The sequence below is a fragment of the Somniosus microcephalus genome, chromosome 6 (assembly GCF_052327205.1).
Source record: "Somniosus microcephalus isolate GS21.2 chromosome 6, FLI_Smic_1.0, whole genome shotgun sequence".
Lineage (NCBI taxonomy): Eukaryota > Metazoa > Chordata > Chondrichthyes > Squaliformes > Somniosidae > Somniosus > Somniosus microcephalus.
Genome location: NC_140992.1, coordinates 282390722 through 282412710, shown reverse-complemented (window position 1 = coordinate 282412710; position 21989 = coordinate 282390722). Strand labels below are relative to the sequence as shown.

At 47.4% G+C, this 21989-nt stretch overlaps 1 protein-coding gene across 2 annotated transcripts in view; it reads left to right on the top strand.

Annotated features, from left to right (window-relative positions):
• The window catches only part of LOC147116787 (aldo-keto reductase family 1 member B1), a 66678-nt gene that overhangs the window by 17768 nt on the left and 26921 nt on the right, over positions 1 to 21989 (top strand). For both annotated transcript variants that reach the window (XM_085991975.1, XM_085991973.1), the window contains exons 2-3: positions 19489 to 19656; positions 21278 to 21394. In XM_085991975.1, the coding sequence (XP_085848101.1) occupies positions 19489 to 19656; positions 21278 to 21394 (285 nt within the window). The remainder of the gene's footprint in view (positions 1 to 19488; positions 19657 to 21277; positions 21395 to 21989) is intronic.

The following is a 21989-nucleotide window of genomic DNA, read 5'->3' as shown; positions in this document are numbered from 1 at the left end:
TTGGCTAAGTGACGGGAAACAGAGAGTAGTGGTGAATGATATAACAACAGAAAATGCTGGAAACACTCAACAGGTCAAGCAGCATCCGTGGAGCAAGAAACAGATTTAACGTTTCCGGTCTGTGAGCCTTTGTCACAGCACAGATGCTGCCTAACCTGCTGAGTGTTTCCAGCATTTTCTGTTATTTCAGATTTCCAGCATCCGCAGTATTTTGCTATTGTAGTAGTGGTGAATGATTGTTTTTCGGACTGGAGGAAGTTATACAGTGATCCCCAGGGGTCAGTTCTAGGACCACTGCTTCTCTTGATATATATTAATGACTTAGACTTGGGTGTACAGGGCACAATTTCAAAAATTGCAGATGACATAAAACATGGAAGTATAGTGAACAGTGAGGAGGATAGTGATAGACTTCAGGAAGACAAAGACAGACTGGTGGAATGGGCGGACACGTGGCAGATGAAATTTAATGCAGTAAAGTGTGAAGTGATACATTTTGCTAGAATGAACGAGGAGAGATAATATAAACTAAAGGGTACAATCCTAAAGGGGGTGCATGAACAGAGACACCTGGACGTATATGTGCACAAATTGTTGAAGGTGGCAGGGCAGATTGAGAAAGTGGCTAAAAAAACTTTATGGGAGCCTGGGCTTTATAAATAGAGGTATAGGGGGCAATTTTCCTAGCCACAAGGAGGCGGGACAGTTGGCAAAATGTCAAAAACTGGGGGTGGGTTTCGAACTCGCCTCCGCACAATTTTGCCAGAGGCGGGTTTGATGGGTGCGATTCGGTCCCGCCTCCATCAGTCGGGAGAGGTAGTTAAGACCCTTAAATAGCCGTTAAGGGCCTCTATAATCCTATTTTGACAGGCCTTCGTTATTTTGCCACATTTTCAGCATGTTGCACGACCCTCCTAAACCACGCCAGCTAATCCTGGCGGGTTGACAAGTGGGTGGCCTCCTCACAGCTGCAGCTCCACCATTAAAACGGAACTTTCATCAGGGAGCAGTTGCAGATGGCAGAACTTTTGTTCCAAAGGTCTTTTAGCAGGCCTACCGAAGTCCGAGGTGCTGCAGCTTCTATTTCTCAACTGTGGGACCTCCTTGGAAGACCCTCTCCCCACTTGGACTGAGTGCTTCCCCAACGGAGGTACCTGCCAGCAGCCTGGGAGCCATTTATTTCCTTTCACCATGGACCTCAGATTCGGATGAGCAGCAGCAGGAGCCCCAACCTCCTGCTCACCCACCTGATGCTGCACAGGGCAGAAGGCGCCGGCGCATGGAAGCACGTCGTGCAAGGAATGCACTCATCCTGGCCAGATTTGCATAGGTTGCCCATTGTGGCACATGTGCTTGGCTCCTTCTTAACACATGATAGACAATGGACATGACCCTCTGGCCTCCTTTCACTCTGACCACCAACCTGACCACGCAAGTGTCGCGGAGCCCGCAATGTGGAGCTGCCTAAGCCGAAATAACATGCCATCACCTAATTTTAATACATTCCCACAGCGATGGCATTTCATCAATAAACAAACATTCTCCCAATCTGCACACAGATCTGGAGGTTATATCCCTTGCCAGCTGGACCCGCACAGCCTTGGTTTCTTTGGGAGGCCTCTTCCTCCCAGATGAGGGGAAGAGCACCTCCCTGCTAGCTCTCACCCCCTCAACCAGCATACCTAGCGCCTCATCTTAGAACTTTGGGGAGGCTCTTGCCCTGGAGCTGGCCATTCTTCAAGGAGATAACAGCTTGGAGGTAGTGCAGCATCGACCAAAAACCAGTGGAATGAGCCAAGGCAGCAAGCAGCCCTTAAATGAAGTTGGATAAGTGACGTCAGCAGAGGTGAGTTTCAGTCCCAAAAGACTAACTGACCCAGGGGAGCCCACACCTCTGAAATCAACTGACCAATTAGGGGAAAATTGCAAATTCTTCCCACCTCTCAGTGGAGGCGGGTTTGGAACCCACCCAAACCGAAATCCGCCTCCATTGGGAAAATCAACCCCATAAAGTACAAAAGCGCAGAAATTATGATGAACCTGTATAAAACACTGGTTCAGCCTCAACTGGAGTATTGTGTCCTATTCTGGACACCACACTTTAGGAAGGATGTGAAGGCCTTGGAGAGGGTGCACGCTAGGTATTCTGCGGCGAGTGTCTCACCTCCTGACTCCACAAAGCCTTTCTACCATCTACAAGGCACAAGTAAGGAGTGTGATGGAATACTCTCCAGTTGCCTGGATGAGTGCAGCTCCAACAACACAAGAAGCTCAACACCATCCAGGACAAAGCAGCCCGCTTGATTGGCATCCCATCCACCACCTTAAACATTCACTCCCTCCACCACCGGCGAACCCTGGCTGCAGTGTGTACCATCTACAAGATGCACTGCAGCAACTCGCCAAGGCACCTACCAAACCCACGACCTCTACCACCTAGAAGGACAAGGGCAGCAGGCGCATAGGAACACCACCACCTCCAAGTTACCCTCCAAATCACAACCATCCTGACATAGAAGTATATCGCTGATCCTTCATCGTCACTGGGTCAAAATCCTGGAACTCCCTACCTAACAGCACTGTGAGAGTACCTTCAACCACCTTCTCAAGGGCAATTAGGGATGGGCAATAAATGCTGGCCTTGCCAGCGATGCCCACATCCCAAAAAACGAAAAAAAAGATTTACGAGAATGATTCCAGGGATGCGGGACTTCAGTTGCGTGGATAGACTGGAGAACCTGGGGTCATTCTCCTTAGAGCAGAGAAGATTCCGAGGAGATTTTGATCATGAGGGGTCTGGACAGAGTAGATAGAGAGAAACTGTTCCCACTGGCAGAAGGGTCGAGAACCAGAGGACACAGATTTAAGGTAATTGGCAGAAGAACCAAAGGCAACATGAGGGAAAACTTTTTTACTCAACGAGTGGTTAGGATCTGGAATGCACTGCCGGAAAGGGTGGCGGAGGCAAATTCAATCACGGCTTTCAAAAGGGAGTTGGATAATGAAGGAAAAAAATTTGCAGGGCTACGGGGAATGGTTGGGGGAGTGGGACTAGCTGAAGTGCTCTTGCAGAGAGCCGGCACGGGCTCAACAGGCCAAATGGCCGCCTTCCATGCTGTAACCATTCTATGATTCTATAAGTTTTGTTTCATCTGCAAATTTTGAAATTGTGCCTTGTACACCCAAATCTAAGTCATTAATATATATCAAGAAAAGCTGTGCTTCTAGTACCGACCCCTGGGGAACACCACTGTATATCTTCCTCCAGTCCGAAAAACAGATGCAAAGTACTCATTTAGTACCTCAGCCATGCCCTCTGGCTCCACGCGTAGGTCTCTATTTTGGTCCCTAATCGGCCCCACCCCCCCTCTTACGACCCGTTTACTATTTATATGCCAATAAAAGACGTAATCAATACTATATTCTCCTTAATTAATACTGCCACCCCACCTCCTATCTTTCCTTCCCTATCATAAGAACGTAAGAAATAGGAGCAGGAGTCGGCCATTCGGCCCTTCGAGCCTGCTCCACCATTCAATGAGATCATGGCTGATCTTCTGCCTCAACTCCATTCACCGGCCCTATCGCCATATCCCTTGATGTGTCCTTATTAGTCAGAAATCTATCGACTTCTGTCTTGAATATACCCAATGACTGAGCCTCCACAGCTCTCTGGGGTAGAGAATTCCAAAGATTCTCACCACCATTTGTGTGAAGAAATTTCTTCTCATCTCAGTCCTGAATGGCCTACCCTTTATCCTGAGGCTGTGGCCCCTGGTTCTGGACTCCCCAGCCAAGGGAAACATTCTCCCAGCATCCATCCTATCAAGCCCTGTAATAATTTTGTATGCTTCAATGAGATCCCCTCTCATTCTTCTGAATTCAAGAAAATACAGTCCTAGTTTACTCAATCTCTTCTCATACGACAGTCCCGCCATCCCAGGAATCAATCTCGTGAACCTTCGTTGCACTCCCTCTATGACAAGTATAAACTTCCTTAGGTAAGGAGACTAAAATTGTACACCGTACTCCAGGTGTGGTCTCACCAAGGCCCTATATAATTGGAGTAAGACTTCTTTACTCCTGTACTCAAATCCTATTGTAATGAAGGCCAGCATACCATTTGCCTTCCTAATGGCTTGCTGCACCTGCACATTCACTTTCAGTGACTCATGTACAAGGACACCCAGGTCCCTTTTAGCATCTGCATTCCCCAATCTTTCACCATTTAAAAAATACTCTGCCTTTGTTTTTTCTACCAAAGTGGATAACTTCACATTTATCCACATTATATTCTATCTGCCATGTTCTCGCCCACTAACTGAGCCTGTCGAGATCCCCTTGAAGCCTCTTCACAACTGACACTGCCACCTAGATTTGTGTATCATCAGCAAATTTGGAAATGTTACATTTAGTCCCCTCATCCAAATCATTGATATAGATTGTGAATAGCTGGGGCCCAAGCACCGATCCTTGTGGTACCCCACTATTCACAGCCTGCCATCCTGAAAAAGACTCGTTTATCCCTACTCTTTGATTTCTGTCTGTTAACCAATTCTCAATCCATGCTGGTATACTACCCACAATTCCATGTGCCCTAATTTTGTTCACCAACCTCGTGTGGGACCTTATCGAAGGCCTTCTGAAAATCCAGATACACCACATCTACTGCTTCCCCTTTGTCTACTCCACTAGTTACATACTCAAAGAACTTCAATAGGTTTGTCAAACAGGATTTCCCTTTCATAAATCCATGTTGACTCTGCCCTATCTTTCCTGAACACCTTATATCCAGGAATATTTAGTACCCAATGTTGCCCTTTTTTGAACCTGGTCTCCATTATCGCCACGACATCATATTCCCACGTGTCTATTAGCGCCTGCAGCGCACCAACCTTGATTACCACACTTCGTGCAGTCACACACATGCACTGTAAACCAAAAATAGACCACCTTGTATTCGCTCTTAGTCTGACCCCACCTAATACCATACTATTTCTTACTCTAGTGCTCTCTTTGTGCACCTTGTTTCTCCTTTCTAATGCTATATCCTGGTGCCCATCCCCCTGCCAAATTAGTTTAAACCCTCCCCAATGGCACTAGCAATCCCCCCCGCGAGGACATTGGTCCGAGCTCTGTTCAGATGCAACCCGTCTGGCCTGTACAGGTCCCACCTCCCCCAGAACCGGTCCCAATGTCCCAGGAATCTAAAGCCCTCTCTCCTGCACCATCTCTCCAGCCACGCATTCATCTGCTCTATCCTCCTATTTCTATACTCACTAGCTCGTGGCACCGGGAGTAATCCAGAGATTACTACTTTTGAGGTCCTGCTTTTTAATCTCTTTCCTAGCTCCCTAAAATCTGCCTGCAGGACCGCATCCCTCTTTCTACCCATGTCGCTGATACTGATATGGACCACGACCTCAATGTTCTGCATCTGCTCAGTGACATCCTTGACCCTGGCACCAGGGAGGCAACATACCATCCTCGAATCACGTCTGCGGCCACAGAAGTGCCTGTCTGTTCCCCTAACTATCGAATCTTCTATCACTATTGCTTTCCCTATCTTCCTCCTCCCCTCCCCTGTACAGCTGAGCCACCCGTGGTGTCATGGACTTGGCTCTAGCTGTACTCGACAGAGGAACCATCGCCCTCGCCTACTGGTTGGAAAGCTAGATGCACTCGGGGGCGGGGGTGGTGGTTCCTGCACTACCTGCCTGGTCCTCCTTGTCTGTCTGATGGTCACCCATTCCCTCTCTGCCTGCACACTCTTACGCTGAGGGGTGACCACCTCCTAAAACATGCTATCCACGTAGCTCTCAGCCTCACAGGTGCACCGCAGTGATGCCAGCTGCTGAGCTCCTCCAGCTGACGATACTTCCCAGTTAATAAATATGGTGAATAGTTGATGCCCCAACACAGAACCCTGCGGAGCACCACTAGTCACACCCTACCAATTAGAGTACTTGTCCATTATCCCTACTCTTTGTTTCCTGTCACTCAGCCAAATTCCTAACCAGGTCAATAATTTGCCTTCAATTCCATGAGCTTCAACTTTAGCTAACAGTCTCTTATGAAGGACTTTATTGAATGCTTTCTGGAAGTCCATATAAATAACACCCATAGATATTCCCCTGTCCACTATAGTCACTCCTTCAAAAAATTCAGTCAGGTTCCTCAAGCAAGACCTGCCCTTTACAAATCCATGCTGGCTCTCTCTGATCAGCTGAACTGTATCCTTAATTATAGACTCTGGTAAATTTCCCGGCAACAGATGTTAGGCTAGCTGGTCTATAATTTCCTGGTTTTCCCCTCCTCTTTCTTAAATAGCAGAGTGACATGTGCAATTTTCCAATCTAAAGGAACGGTTCCCAAATTGAGAGAAGTTTTTTAGATTATAGTTAAGGCATCGCAATGTTCTCACCAACTTCCTTTTATATCCTGGGATGGAAACCATCTAATCCTGGGGATTTGTCATTCCTTAGTGCCATTGTTTTCTTCATTGTTATTTTGCTTACGTTAATTTTATTGAGTCCAAGTCCCTGATTCAATATTAGTTTCCTTGGGATGCCCGGCATGCTATCCTCTTCCTCTACTATAAATACTGACGCAAATTATTCAACATGTCTGCCATTTCCTTATTTTATTTAGAATATCACATTTATAAGTTTTCAGGGGGTCCACATTGCTCCTGACCACCTTTTTTTTCCTAATATATATCCCTTGCAAGTTTCTTTTCATACTCCCTTTTTGTAGCTCTTACTATCTGTTTTGTCACCTTTTGTTCTTTGTATTTCTCCCAGTTGCCAGGATCTGTGCTATTTTTTGCATTTTTGTATGCTTTTTCCTTTTAGTTTTATGTTGTCCCTTACCTCAACAACAACAACTTGTATTTATATAGCGCCTTTAACATAGTAAAACATCCCAAGGCGGTGCACAGGAGTATTATCAGATAAAAAATTTGACATCGAGCCACATAAGGATAAATTAGGGCAGATGACCAAAAGCTTGGTCAAAGAGGTAGGTTTTAAGGAGCGTCTTCAAGGAGGAAATAGAGGTAGAGAGGTTTAGGGAGGGAATTCCAGAGCTTAGGGCCCAGACAACAGAAGGCATGGCCACCAAAGGTTGAGTGATTATAATCAGGGATGCTCAAGAGGGCAGAATTAGAGGATATCTCGGGGTGGGGGCGGGTTTGTGGGATGGAGGAGATTACAGAGATAGAGAGGGGTGAGGCCATGTAGGGATTTGAAAGCAAGAATCAGAATTTTGAAGTCGAGGCATTGCTTAACCGGGAGCCAATGTAGGTCAGCGAGCACAGGGGAGATGGGCGAACGGGACTTGGTACGAGTTAGGACACGGGCAGCCGAGTTTTGGATGATCTCATGTTTACGTAGGGTAGAACGTGGGAGGCCAGCCAGGACTGCATTGGAATAGTCAAGTCTAGAGGTAACAAAGGCATGGATGAGGGTTTCGGCGGCGGATGAGCTGAGGCAAGGGTGGAGAAGGGCAATGATACGGAGGTGGAAATAGGTGGTCTTAGTTATGCCACGGATATGTGGTCAGAAGCTCATTTCAGGGTCAAATATGTCACCAAGGTTGTGAACTGTGATTCTGCCTCAGACAGATGTTAAGGAGAGGATGGAGTCAGTGGGTAGGAAACTGAGTTTGTGGCGGGGACCGAAAACATGGCTTCGGTCTTCCCAATATTTAATTGGAGAAAATTTCTGCACATCCAGAACTGGATGTTGGACAAGCAGGCTAACAATTTAGAAACCGTGGAGGGGTCGAGAGAAACATAAGAAATAAGAGCAGGAGTAGGCCATACGGCCCCTCGAGCCTGCTCTGCCATTCAGTAAGATCATGGCTAATCATCGACCTCAACTCCACTTTCCTGCCCGATCGCCATACCCCTTGATTCCAAAAATCTATGTATCTCAGCCTTGAATATACTCAAAGACTCAGCATCCACAGCCCTCTGGGGCAGAGAATTCCAAAGATTCACAACCCTCTGAGTGAAGAAATTCCTCCTCATCTCAGTCTTAAATGGCCTACCCCTTATCCTGAGACTATGCCCCCTAGTTCTAGACACTCCAGCAAGGGGAAACAACCTCTCAGCATCTACCCTGTCAATCTCCTTCAGAATCTTGTGTGTTTCAATGAGATCATCTCTCATTCTTTTAAACTCCAGAGAGTATAGGCCCATTCTACACAATCTCTCATCATAGGACAGCCCTCTCATCCCAGGAATCAATCTAGTGAACCTTCGTTGCACCGCCTCCAAGGCAAGTATATCCTTCCTTAGACAAGGAGACCAAAACTGTGCACAGTACTCCAGGTGTGGTCTCACCAAGACCCTGTATAATTGTAGCAAGACTTCCTTACTCTTATACTCCAACCCCCTTGCAATAAAGGTCAACATGCCATTTGCCTTCCTTATTGCTTGCTGTACCTGCATGCTAGCATTCTGTGTTTCTTGCACGAGGACACCCAAATCTCTCTGAATACCAAGATTTGAAAGTTTCTCACCATTTTAAAGATATTGGGGGAAAAATTTGGTTGGTTTGTGCCTTAAGAGGGCGCTAAAGGGGCGCAAAGCAATAGCGCCCGGGCGCGGTGATGTTTGCGCCGCTCGCAAAATTGACCAGACATTTTGCGGCGGCGCTAAACACTACTGCCACGATCTCCTGCGCCCACAGATCGTGACATCAGTCGAGCGTGCAATGCCCTGGTAGCGCCCCGGAGCGGATATTGAGTGGCGCCCCCTGCCTTACCACCTGCCGCTAGCAACGACAGGTTGAGGGGAGCATTTTGCAGTCGGGAAGGGACTGGGGGAGCGCTATTTAAAGGCGACCGCTTCCTGCCTTTTTTTGTCAGCGACATTTTTGCATCACGCATTCTGAGTGAGAGAGAGAGAGAGAGAGAGAGAGAGAGACTTCTGGAGATATTCAACGCTGTTTTGAGGAGTTTTCGGTACTGAGCAGCACTTTGCAGGTTCATTTTGATTTGACCTTCCTTGCATCGATTTAGAAGAGACTATGGGGGCTGCACTCTGAGCTCTTTCCCTGGGGCTCTCCATTGTTCTTTCCAGCAGATTTGATGCACAGGTCTCTCCAGGCCGAGATTCAAGGCTGCAATGAGCAGGGTGCGGATGGAGACCAAGATCGACCCTCCCCTTTAAGAACTGGCCGGAGCCAGTGTGTCTGTGTTCCATTGCTGACTGACATCACATGAGCTTCGCCAGCGCTCTGAGGTAGCGCCTCGCTCCTCGGCCTTTGCGCTTTAAGACAGTTGTGAAGTGCCTGATTTAGCGCTCCAATCACCTCCAGGGGCGATAGAAGCCAAGTTTGCAGTCGGAGGCGATAATTAGTACCAGGTGCTAAACTTTGCGCCCAGCCGATAATTGCGCCCCAAACAGGGCGATGCCGAATTTCTCCCCCATTCTGTTTTTCTATTCTTCCTACCAAAGTGAATAACCTCACATTGCCCTACATTATGCTCCATCTGCCACCTTACTGCCCACTCACTTAGTCTATCTACAGGAAACTCTTTTTTATCCGGCATGGTGCCGGTTGATCAAAAAGTCCGGATTACAGAGAGGTATACTTATCAAGGTACGAGAGCCCTGTACACGGCCACAGGTGCAGGAACCCCGGTTACACGGCCACTAATATATAGTAAAACTTACCTGAACCTACTCCTGAATTTTGCCGGTTAAGAGAGATTTCTGGATATTTAGGTGCCAGTTAAAAGAGAGTTTCCTGTATATCCCTTTGCAGACTCTCTCTCTTCTCCTCATAGCTTACTGTCCTATCCAGCTTTGTATCATCAGCAAACTTGGATACATTACACTCGGTCCCTTCATCTAGGTCATTAATATAGATTGTAAATAGCGGAGGCCCCAACACTGATCCTTGCAGCACCCACTAGTTATAGCCTGCTAACCTGAAAAAGATCCGTTTATCCCTACTCTGTTTTCTGTTCGTTAACCAATCCTCTAGCCATGCTACTATATTACCCCCAACCTCATGAGTCCTTATCTTGTGTAATAAGCTTTTATGTGGCACCTTATCGAATGCCTTTTGGAAATCCAAATATACTACATTCACTGGTTCCCCTTTATCTACCCTGCTAGTTACATCCTCAAAAAACTCTAATAAATTTGTCAAACACGATTTCCCTTTCATAAAACCATGTTGACTCTGCCTAATCATGTTATGATTTTCTAAGTGACTTGATACCACTTCCTTAACAATGGATTCCAGCATTTTCCTGATGACTGATGTCAGGCTAACTGGCCTGTAGTTCCCTGTTTTTTTCTCTCCCTCTTTTCTTGAATAGCGGTGTTACATTTGTGACCTTCCAATCCGCTGGGACCATTCCAGAATCTAGGGAATTTTGAAAGATCAAAACCAATGCATCCACTATCTCTTCAGCCACCTCTTTTAGAACCCTAGGATGTAGGCCGTCAGGTCCAGGGGATTTGTTGGCTTTTAGTCCCATTAGTTTCTCTAGTATTTTTTCTCTACTTATATTAATTACATTACATTAAGTTCCTCATCCTCATTAGACCCTTGGTTCCCCACCATTTTTGGTATGCTTTTTGTAACTTCTACTGTGAAGACAGATACAAAATATTTGTTTAACGTTTCTGCCATTTCCTTATTCCCCATAATAATTTCTCCTGTCTCAGTCTCTAAGGGACCAATGTTTACTTTTGCTACTCTTTTCCTTTTTACGTACTTGTAGAAACTCTTACAATCTGCTTTTATATTTCTTGCTCGTTTTCTTTCATTTTTTTCCCCCTTTTTATCAATTTTTTTGGTCAACCTTTGCTGGTTTCTGAAACTCTCCCAATCCTCAGGCTTCCTATTATTCTTTGCAACATTATAAGCTTCTTCTTTCAATCTAATGCTGTCCTTAACTTCTTTAGTTAACTATGGTTGGATCACTTTTCCCATGGAGTTTTTGTTTCTCAATGGAATGTATTTTTGTTGAGAATTATGAAATATTTAACATAAGAACATAAGAAATAGGAGCAGGAGTAGGCCAATCGGCCCCTCGAGCCTGCTCCGCCATTCAATAAGATCATGGCTGATCTGATCCTAACTGCCAATCCACTATCACAGAACCATCTTCTGAATCTAACAGAATTAGACACACGAAATAGGAGCAGGATCAGGCTACACGGCCCCTGGACCCGCTCCGCTACCCACAGGGCCATGTCCGATCCGAACCTAGACTCATGTCCAAATTCCTGCCCGCTCCCCGTAACCCTTAATTCCCTTTACTTCTAGGAAACTGTCTATTTCTGTTTTAAATTTATGTAATGATGTAGCTTCTACAGCTTTTTGGGGCAGCATATTCCATGGACCTACCACCCTCTGAGTGAAGTAGTTCCTCCTCATCTCAGTTTTGAAAGAGCAGCCCCTTATTCTAAGACTATGCCCCCTAGTTCTAGTTTCACCCATCATCGGGAACATCTTCCCTGCATCCACCCGATCCAACCCCTTCACAATCTTATGTGTTTCAATAAGATCGCCCCTCATTCTTCTGAACTCCAATGAGTAGAGTCCCAATCTACTCAACCTCTCCTCATATGTCCATCCCCTCATCCCCGGGATTAACCGAGTGAACCTTCTTTGTACTGACTCGAGAGCAAGTATGTCCTTTCTTAAGTATGGACACCAAAACTGTACGCAGTATTCCAGGTGCGGTCTCACCAATACCTTGTACAACTGAAGCAATACCTCCCTATTTTTATATTCTATCCCCCTAGTAATGAAAGCCAACATTCCATTGGCCTTCTTAATCACTTGCTGCACCTGCATACTAACCTTTTGAGTTTCGTGCACCAGGACCCCCAGATCCCTTTGTACTTCAGTACTTTCTTTAAATGCTAGCCACTGCTTATCTACCGCCATACCTTTCAATCTATTTTTCCAATCTACCTTGGCCAACTCGCCCCTCACACCTATGTAATTGGCTTTATTTAAGTTTAAGACTCTGGTTTCGGACTTAGGCAAGTCACTCAGAATTTCACATTAATTTTATCATATTATGATCACTCTGCCACAGAGGATCCTTTATTATGAGATTGCTAATTAACCCTGTCTCATTACACAATACAAGATCTAAAATAGCCTGTTTCCTGGTTGGTTCCATGACATATTGTTCTAGGAAACTGTCCCGAATGCAATCCATGAACTCGTCCTCTAGACTACCTTTGCCAATTTGATTTGTCCAGCCTATATGAAGATTAAAGTCCCCCACGATTATTGCATTACCTTTGTGTAATGAAATCTGTTTGTCTTGATCCTGTATACGTTTTGCACTCATGTATATTACCCTCCCCCACTGTGTATAGTTTCACTTCCTCTTTCCCGACTAACCTGGGAGGTTCCAGGTCTTGGCTCTTGGCTCCGCCCCTGACTTCTCTTACATAAAGATCCCAGGATCTGTATGACTCATTCCTGTGAACCAGTCGGCGTGTTGAGATGTTAGCTCTGATCTTAGTGATTAAAAGCCAACTTGTTTAAGTCTATAACTTCTAGTTTAGTGGTTATTGAAGGCCCATCACTTTGTTGCAAGCTCCTACTATTTCTTGATTAATATTCTGTCCAACGGTATAGCTACTGTTAGGGGGCCTATATACTACTCCCACCAGTGTTTTCTGCCCCTTGTTATTCCTTATCTCCACCCATAATGATTCTGCTTCCTGATCTTCCGACCAGAGATCCTCTCTCTACTGTCCTTATGTCATCCTTTATTATCAGGGCTACGCCCCCTCCTTTTCCATTCTGCCTGTCTTTTTGAAACGTCAAGTACCCTGGAACATTTAGTTCCCAACCTTGGCCACCTTACAATTACGTCTCTGTAATGGCTATTAGATCAAACCCATTTATCTCTATTCGTGCCACTAGTTCGTCTATCTTGTTATGAATGCTTCGTGCATTCAGATAAAGAGCCTTTAATTTAATTTTTTTTTACCACTATTCCCTGCTTTGACATTATTCTCTGCTGCACTGCTACCGTTAAACTCTCTGGCCTAGAAATTCAGTATAACCACGTTCGGGGCGCTACAGTCGGGCGGCCGCTAAAGTTTGCGCCCGGCGCAAGTTCGCGCCACCTTCGCCGATATTCAGTCGCATCGCCCCAAGAGGTTGCTGCTGCGCTAAAACAGGCGATGCACGACTATCATTAGGCGCTAAGCCGGCGGTCCAGGGCGATACCCCCGAGGGCGGGCGCAGCGCAGGTGCGGCGAGTTGCTGATTGACGGCATACACTCTGGCGCCGGTCAGCTCTTAAAGGGGGAGGATGGACTTGTCTGGCTGCCATGCCCTGCGCACTGCAGCCCTGAAGCAAGGCCTGACCAATGCTGGTTCATCAGTTCTACGCCCTGGACCATGGGGAAGCCCGCTATTCTTCCAAATCCCATTGTACGCTCTTGCTGCTTGTCCAGGGTCATGGGGAAGGAGATGTACTGACGTCTCCTTCTGAAAAGGGCATTGTTCACCTGTCGGATGCAGCAATGTACCGCGAACTGGGAGATGTTGGCAATGTCCCCAGTAGCGGATTGGAAGGAGCCGGTGGCATAGAAGTTGAGAGCCACCGTCACCTTCACTGCCACCGACAGAGACGTCCTGCTCCTCAGCTGTGGCTGCAGATCTCTGCGAAGCAGGTGGCAGATCTCAGTGACCACCTCCCTTCTGAATCGCAGCCTCCGAACACACTGCTCCTCAGACATGTTCAGATATGAGAACTGCTGGCGGTATACCCTGGGTGGGTAAGGCCTCCTGTGCTGACACCTGTTGGCCCTTCTCCGTCTGGTCATGACTGGCACTCTCTCACGGCGTCTCTGATCCCTTTGAATGCAATGCAGAAAGCCAACGTTTCCACCCATTGTAGCCCCCATTACAGTATATGTGGCGACTCAAGGCTATGGCACTGAAAGTGAAATCCAAGTGCAAAGCTCTGGCCTGAAGCCAGAAGTACCTGTGCGAGCGCTGAGTCAAAGCAGAAAGCTCTCTGCCTTTGTCTCTCACACAGAAGGATTGGCACAAAATGGCTGTCACTTATAATGCAGGAGGAGTCCCCTTTAAATAGCGCCCCCCGCACCCCGCAGCGACTGGGAACCGTTCCCCTCTACCAGTCGCTGGGGGCGCCAGGCGCAAAGAAGGGCGGCGCCACTGAAGTTCCAGTTTGGGGCGCACAAAGGGCGTTGCACGATGAAATGACGTCAGGATCTGCGCGCGCAGCTGAGCGCACGCAAAGACTTTGCGCCGACGCTAAATCTCTAGTGAAGTTGGGGAGAGGCGCAGATCGTGCTGCGCCCGGCCGCTAGCCGCCTAGCGCCCAACATCTCCTCCTAAGGCGCTACCGGCTGGCGCAAGCAACTGAATTTCTAGGCCTCTGTCCCTTCCTGTCACACTGCTTATTTTTACCCAAATCTCTACACTGCTGTATTGCCTTGACCTTTCTCTTTAGATTTCTAAATTTCCCCTCACCTGACCCCTCCCCACCCCCCTTTTTTAGTTTAAAGCCCTATGAAGAGGCCATGAGGTAGAGCTGGGTGTCGTCAGCGTACATGTGGAAACTGACGCTGTGTTTTTGGATGATGTCGCCAAGCGGCAACATGTAGATGAGAAACAGGGGCCAAGGATAGATCCTTGAGGGACACCAGAGGTCATGATGCGGGAGTGGGAAGAGAAGCCATTGCAGGTGATTCTCTGGCTATGATTAGACAGATAAGAATGGGACCAGGAGGGTGCAGTCCCACCTCTTTTAGTCGCCCATGGCTGTTTCTTGTGGCAAGCAGAGCTCTTGCCTCCTAGGGGTAAAAACTGGTTCTGTCTACGTTCATCTTTAAACTGCACCCCAATTCTGGCATTTCTCCCCCTCTTTTGTGAACAATGTGGAATAATAACGGTTAAATTTCTCAGCCTTCGGACTCCACTCACTCGTTCTCAGTTTCGATGGTCCAATCCCTCCCCACATCTTTTGTTTACTTCTGATGTGTTGAAGATTGTTTTACTGTCCTGCTTTATGATTCCAGTTATGTTTTCTTTGTGATTCCTTGTCAGGTTCCTGGTATTCCCCAGCCTATATATAGAGATTTTCCTTTCCTAAACATTTTGTGTGGATTCTCTTTCTCCCAACGCCTTTCATGACTTGTTCCTAAGGCAGACTGGTCTGCCCCTGACCTGTTTCATGGTTAAATTCCTTTTGCATCTTAAAAACTATCCCGTTGAAACTATTCCACTTTCCTTCCACAGTTTACCTTTCCCATGATTCTCTCATACCCTTAAAATCAGCTTGTTTAAAATTTCGCTTTTTAATTGGATTGCTTTTGTTTTCTATATTTGTGTCCTCCCTGAACAGAAAGAAAGAACTTGAATTTCTATAGTGCCTTTCAGGATGTCCCAAAGCGCATTACAGCCAATGAAGTACTTTTGAAGTGTAGTCACTGTTGTAATGTAGGAAACGCGGTAGCCAGTTTTACACAGCAAGACCCCACAAACAGCAATGTGATAATGACCAGATAATCTGTTTTAGTGATGACGGTTATGGGATAAGATAAATATTAGCCAGGACACCAGAGAACTCTTTCTTAACATACTATTCTGCTTCCCCCCCCCCCCCGCCCCAACCCCCCAATGCTATACTAGTTTAAATCCACCCCTACTGCCTTCCTTTAAGCACATTGTGCCCCTCTGGGTCAGGTGAAGTCCGTCCCTCCTGAACAACTTCTCTCTGCCTCAGAACTGGCCCCAGTGTCCCAGAAATCTGAAACCCTCCCTCCTGCACCATCTCTCAAGCTACTTATTAATGGCCAAATCTGTCGTTGCCTAACCTACCCAGCGCATGGCACAGCAATTAATCCTGAGGTTACCACCCTTGGGATCTTGCTCTTCAGCCTTGACCCTAACTCTCACTGCCTTCGCACAACCTCCATACTACTCTCTCCTGCGTAACCAGTTCCTAAATAGAGCACAACTTCTGGCTGCTGTCTCTCCCTTTCCAAAGGTTATCCACCCGCTCCGCACTGTCCTTCACCCTGGCACCAAGGAGGTAACGCACCATGGTCACTGCTGCAAAAAGGCCGTCTATCCCTCTAATAAGTGAATCTCCCATCCCTGCCACTCACCTATTCTCCCCCTAAGTAACCATGTGCCACAGCAATGCTTCTAGCTCCCCTCCCTGCATCTCCAATCTTGTCCCATCACAGGCACTCAGCACTGAATATCCATTGGACAGTTTTAGATACACGGGGTTTCCTGACTCCTATCTGCCTGCGGGGTGACTGCTTCCTGAACTTATAGAGTCATAGAGTTTTACAGCACAGAAAGAGGCCCTTCGGCCCATTGTGTCTGCGCCGCCCAACCATCCCTGTCCAGTCTAATCCCATTTTCCAGCATTTGGTCCATAGCCTTGTATGCAATGGCATTTCAAGTGCTCATCCAAATGCTTCTTGAATGTTGTGAGGGTTCCTGCCTCTACCACCCTTTCAGGCAGTGAGTTCCAGACTCCAACCACCCTCTGGGTGAAAAAGTTCCTCCTCAAATCCCCTCTAAATCTCCTGCCCCTTACCCTGAATCTATGCCCCCTTGTTATTGACCCCCCCAGTAAGGGGAAAAGTTCCTCTTTATCTACCCTATCTATGCCCCTCATCATTTTGTACACCTCAATCAGGTCCCCCCTCAGCCTTCTCTGCTCCAAGGAAAACAACCCCAGCCTGTCCAGCCTCTCTTCATAGCTGAGGCGCTCCATCCCAGGTAACATCCTGGTGAATCTTCTCTGCACCCTCTCCAAAGCAATCACATCCTTCCTATAGTGAGGCGACCAGAACTGCACACAGTACTCCAGCTGTGGCCTCACCAGCGTTTTGTACAGCTCCATCATAACCTCCCTGCTCTTGCCTTCATTAGCCGAGGCATAGAATATAAGTATCCCATATGCCTTTTTAACCACCTTATCTACCTGCTCCGCTGCCTTCAGGGATCTATGTACATGTACACCAAGGTCCCTCTGACCCTCTGTACTTCCTAGGGTCCTACCACTCATTGTGTATTCCCTTGCCTTATTTGTCCGTCCAAAATGCATCACCTCGCACTTTTCAGGGTTAAATTCCATTTGCCACTTTTCCGCCCATCTGACCAACCCGTTTATATCGTCCTGTAGCCTGAGGCTTTCCTCCTCGCAATTTACCACCCCACCAATTTTCGTGTCATCTGCGGTTCCACAAACCTTTCCTCCTGTGGAGAGCAGCAGGCGGGGGGTCAGCAGACAGGGTCAGCCTCAGCTCAGCTGCTACTGAAACCCTCATCCATGCCTTTGTTACTTATAGACGTGACTAATCCAACGCACCCCTGGCCGGCCTCCCATCTTCCACCAGGCATCCAAGACTCGGCTGCCCCGTGTCCTAACTCGCACCAAGTCCCGTTCACCCATCACCCCTGTGCTCGCTGACCTACATTGGCTCCCGATTAAGCAGCGCCTTGATTTTAAAAATTCTCATCCTTGCTTTCAAATCCCCCCATGGCCTTGCCCCTCTCTATCTCTATAATCTCCTCCAGCCCCACAACCCTTCACGATCTCTGCCCTCCTCCAATTCTGGCCTCTTGAGCATCCCTGATTTTAATCGCTCCACCATTGGCGGCCGTGCCTTCTGTTACCGAGGCCCTATGATCTAGAATTCCCTAAACCTCTCCGCCTCCCTACCTCTCTTTCCTCCTTTTAAGACGTTTCTTAAAACCTACCTCTTTGACTAAGCTTTTGGTCACCTGCCCTAATATCTCCTTATGTGGCTCGGTATGAAATTTTATTTGATAACACTCTTGTGAAGCGTCTTGGGACGTTTTACTATGTTAATGGCGCTATATAAATTTTTGTTGTTGTTGGCGGGTGGGGTCAGCATGGTGCTCGAGCAACAACCTGCCAACACCTTAGTCTGTGTCTCCTCCTGCTGAGTATCTTGTGGATGCAGCAAGGCCCCATCATCACTTCACGCATATAACTAGCTTTTTAATTTCATTTCCCATTTTTCTAAATGTAACTCATCTACATTGGTTTCTTAATCTTGCCCAATCCTGAGATATTGCTGCATTATTTATAACATTAAAGAACCATTAATCCATTTACAGGCAGTGTAGAGGGAGCTTTACTCTGTATCTAACCCGTGCTGTACCTGCCCTGGGAGTGTTTGATGGGACAGTGTAGAGGGAGCTTTACTCTGTATCTAACCCGTGCTGTACCTGCCCTGGGAGTGTTTGATGGGACAGTGTAGAGGGAGCTTTACTCTGTATCTAACCCGTGCTGTACCTGCCCTGGGAGTGTTTGATGGGATAGTGTAGAGGGAGCTTTACTCTGTATCTAACCCGTGCTGTACCTGCCCTGGGAGTGTTTGATGGGACAGTGCAGAGGGAGCTTTACTCTGTATCTAACCCGTGCTGTACCTGCCCTGGGAGTGTTTGATGGGGCAGTGTAGAGGGAGCTTTACTCTGTATCGAACCCGTGCTGTACCTACCCTGGGAGTGTTTGATGGGACAGTGTAGAGGGTGCTTTACTCTGTATTTAACCCGTGCTGTACCTGCCCTGGGAGTGTTTAATGGGACAGTGTAGAGGGAGCTTTACTCTGTATCTAACCCGTGCTGTACCTGCCCTGGGAGTGTTTGATGGGACAGTGTAGAGGGAGCTTTACTCTGTATCTAACCCGTGCTGTACCTGCCCTGGGAGTGTTTGATGGGACAGTGTAGAGGGAGCTTTACTCTGTATCTAACCCGTGCTGTACCTGCCCTGGGAGTGTTTGATGGGACAGTGTAGAGGGAGCTTTACTCTGTATCTAACCCGTGCTGTACCTGCCCTGGGAGTGTTTGATGGGACAGTGTAGAGGGAGCTTTACTCTGTATCTAACCCGTGCTGTACCTGCCCTGGGAGTGTTTGATGGGACAGTGTAGAGGGAGCTTTACTCTGTATCCAACCCGTGCTGTACCTGCCCTGGGAGTATTTGATGGGACAGTGTAGAGGGAGCTTTACTCTGTATTTAACCCGTGCTGTACCTGCCCTGGGAGTATTTGATGGGACAGTGTAGAGGGAGCTTTACTCTGTATCTAACCCATGCTGTACCTGCCCTGGTGCCCCTCCAGTGATTGTTGTTTTGATGTCTTTCTCTGGCATGAAATGTGTGTGAGCACAAACAGTAAATGAACATACTTACCTGAGGATCTTATTGCCCTGACTTGTAACCAGGGGCCGGGTGGTAAATGCTGGTAAGGGCAGCCTGCTTGTTTCTGCAAGGGGAGTAATCCGGGTCAGGGTAGTGTTGGGGTCTTGGTCAGGGTAGCATGGTTAGGAGTTGGGGTTCCAGTGCCCTGTACCACGGCCACTGCCTCTCTGTCCTCCCCCATCTCCTGTTGGTTAGTTAATGCTTTGTCTTTTTTTTGCTAGTTTTGTGATGCCCATGCTGATTTCTGGAGTATTTGTTTTGTGCAGGCGGAGCCTGGAGTGGTGGGCGAGGCTGTTTCAGTCGCCATCGATGCTGGTTACCGGCACATTGATGGGGCTTATTCGTACAAGAATGAGGCAGAGGTGGGAGCTGCTGTGAAGAAGAAGATTGATGAAGGAGTGGTTACAAGAGAAAACCTCTTCATAGTCAGTAAAGTAAGTGTTGGTCGAATACTTGCGTATTTCAGTCCATTGATTTTAATAATGCTGCAGCTGACTATGTTATTTCAGTGTCTCAGTCGTCAGATGTTTCACCAGCAATCGTGAACAACGTGAGAAGCCGGGCCGTGTATGTGCATTGGGACTTCTTGTGTCACGCATCAGGAACCAAGCACTGAGTCAGCACTAGTTACAGTAACCTGGCGGTGACCAAGCACTGAGTCAGCATTAGTTACAGTAACCTGGCTGTGACCAAGCACTGAGTCAGCACTAGTTACAGTAACCTGGCGGTGACCAAGCACTGAGTCAGCATTAGTTACAGTAACCTGGCTGTGACCAAGCACTGAGTCAGCACTAGTTACAGTAACCTGGCGGTGACCAAGCACTGAGTCAGCATTAGTTACAGTAACCTGGTGGTGACCAAGCACTGAGTCAGCATTAGTTACAGTAACCTGGCGGTGACCAAGCACTGAGTCAGCACTAGTTACTGTAACCTGGCAGTGACCAAGCACTGAGTCAGCATTAGTTACAGTAACCTGGCGGTGACCAAGCACTGAGTCAGCATTAGTTACAGTAACCTGGCAGTGACCAAGCACTGAGTCAGCATTAGTTACAGGTAACCTGGCAGTGACCAAGCACTGAGTCAGCATTAGTTACAGTAACCTGGCGGTGACCAAGCACTGAGTCAGCATTAGTTACAGGTAACCTGGCAGTGACCAAGCACTGAGTCAGCATTAGTTACAGGTAACCTGGCAGTGACCAAGCACTGAGTCTGCACTAGTTACAGTAACCTGGCGGTGACCAAGCACTGAGTCAGCACTAGTTACAGGTAACCTGGTGGTGACCAAGCACTGAGTCAGCACTAGTTACAGTAACCTGGCGGTGACCAAGCACTGAGTCAGCACTAGTTAAAGTAACCTGGTGGTGACCAAGCACTGAGTCTGCACTAGTTACAGTAACCTGGTGGTGACCAAGCACTGAGTCAGCACTAGTTACAGGTAACCTGGTGGTGACCAAGCACTGAGTCAGCACTAGTTAAAGTAACCTGGTGGTGACCAAGCACTGAGTCTGCACTAGTTACAGTAACCTGGCGGTGACCAAGCACTGAGTCAGCACTAGTTACAGGTAACCTGGCGGTGACCAAGCACTGCGTCAGCACTAGTTACAGGTAACCTGGCGGTGACCAAGCACTGCGTCAGCACTAGTTACAGTAACCTGGCAGTGACCAAGCACTGAGTCAGCACTAGTTACTGTAACCTGGTGGTGACCAAGCACTGAGTCAGCACTAGTTACAGTAACCTGGTGGTGACCAAGCAGTGATACTGAATTTATTATAATCCAATATTGGTGGTAGTGCTTTGGGTCAGAAGTTGGGTTGGTGCCAGTGAAATGGGAATCCATTAAGGGACCGTCCATCTGCCTTTGGACAGGACAGTGAACGGAGCTGCTTTGTGTAAAACTTGAGTTATAAATAGTGCTGCCTTAAAACTGCCCCTTGTTCTTAAACTCCAAGTGAAACTTGTAGCTAGAATTCAGCAGGCCCTCACTCGGTTGCTCATGAGTTAATGTCCTGTGTGCACAGATCCAGATGTTCTATAAGCTGTGCTCTCTCTTCCAGCTGTGGTGCACATTCCATGCTCCAGAAGATGTGAAACCGAGTTTGATGGAAACACTCTCTGCCTTGCAGCTTACTTACCTGGACCTCTACCTCATCCACTTCCCTGTGGGATTCCAGGCAGGTGTAGTTACTGTCAAACCGCGGTACAATCATTCATTCGTAACCCAGGATATCTTAACCTTTCACCTCATTCTTAACCTAGGCTATCTTAACCTTTCACCTAGGAATCATAGAACAGTACAGCACAGAAGGAGGCCATTCGCCCCATCGACACTGCGCCGGCTCTTTTCGAAGAACAATCCAGTTAGTCTCACTCCCCGCTCTTTTCCCATATCCCTGCAATTTTTTCTCCTACAAGTCCAAAGATGTGCGGGGTTAGGTTGATTGGCCATGATAAAAATTGACCCTTAGTGTTAGGGGGATTAAATACGTGGGGTTACGGGGATAGGGTGGGATATGTGTTGGTGTAGGGGTTATGGGGATCGGGTGGGATATGTGTCGGTGCAGGCTCGATGGGCCGAAATGGCCTCTATCTGTACTGTGAGGTTTCTGTGATTTCTGTGATTTCTGAAGTATTTATCCAATTCCCTTTTGAAGGCGACTATTGAATCTGTATCCACCGCCCTATCAGGCAGTGCATTCCAAATCCTAACCACTCGTTGCGTAAAAAGTTTTTCCTCATGTCACCTCTGGTTCTTTTGCCAATCGCCTT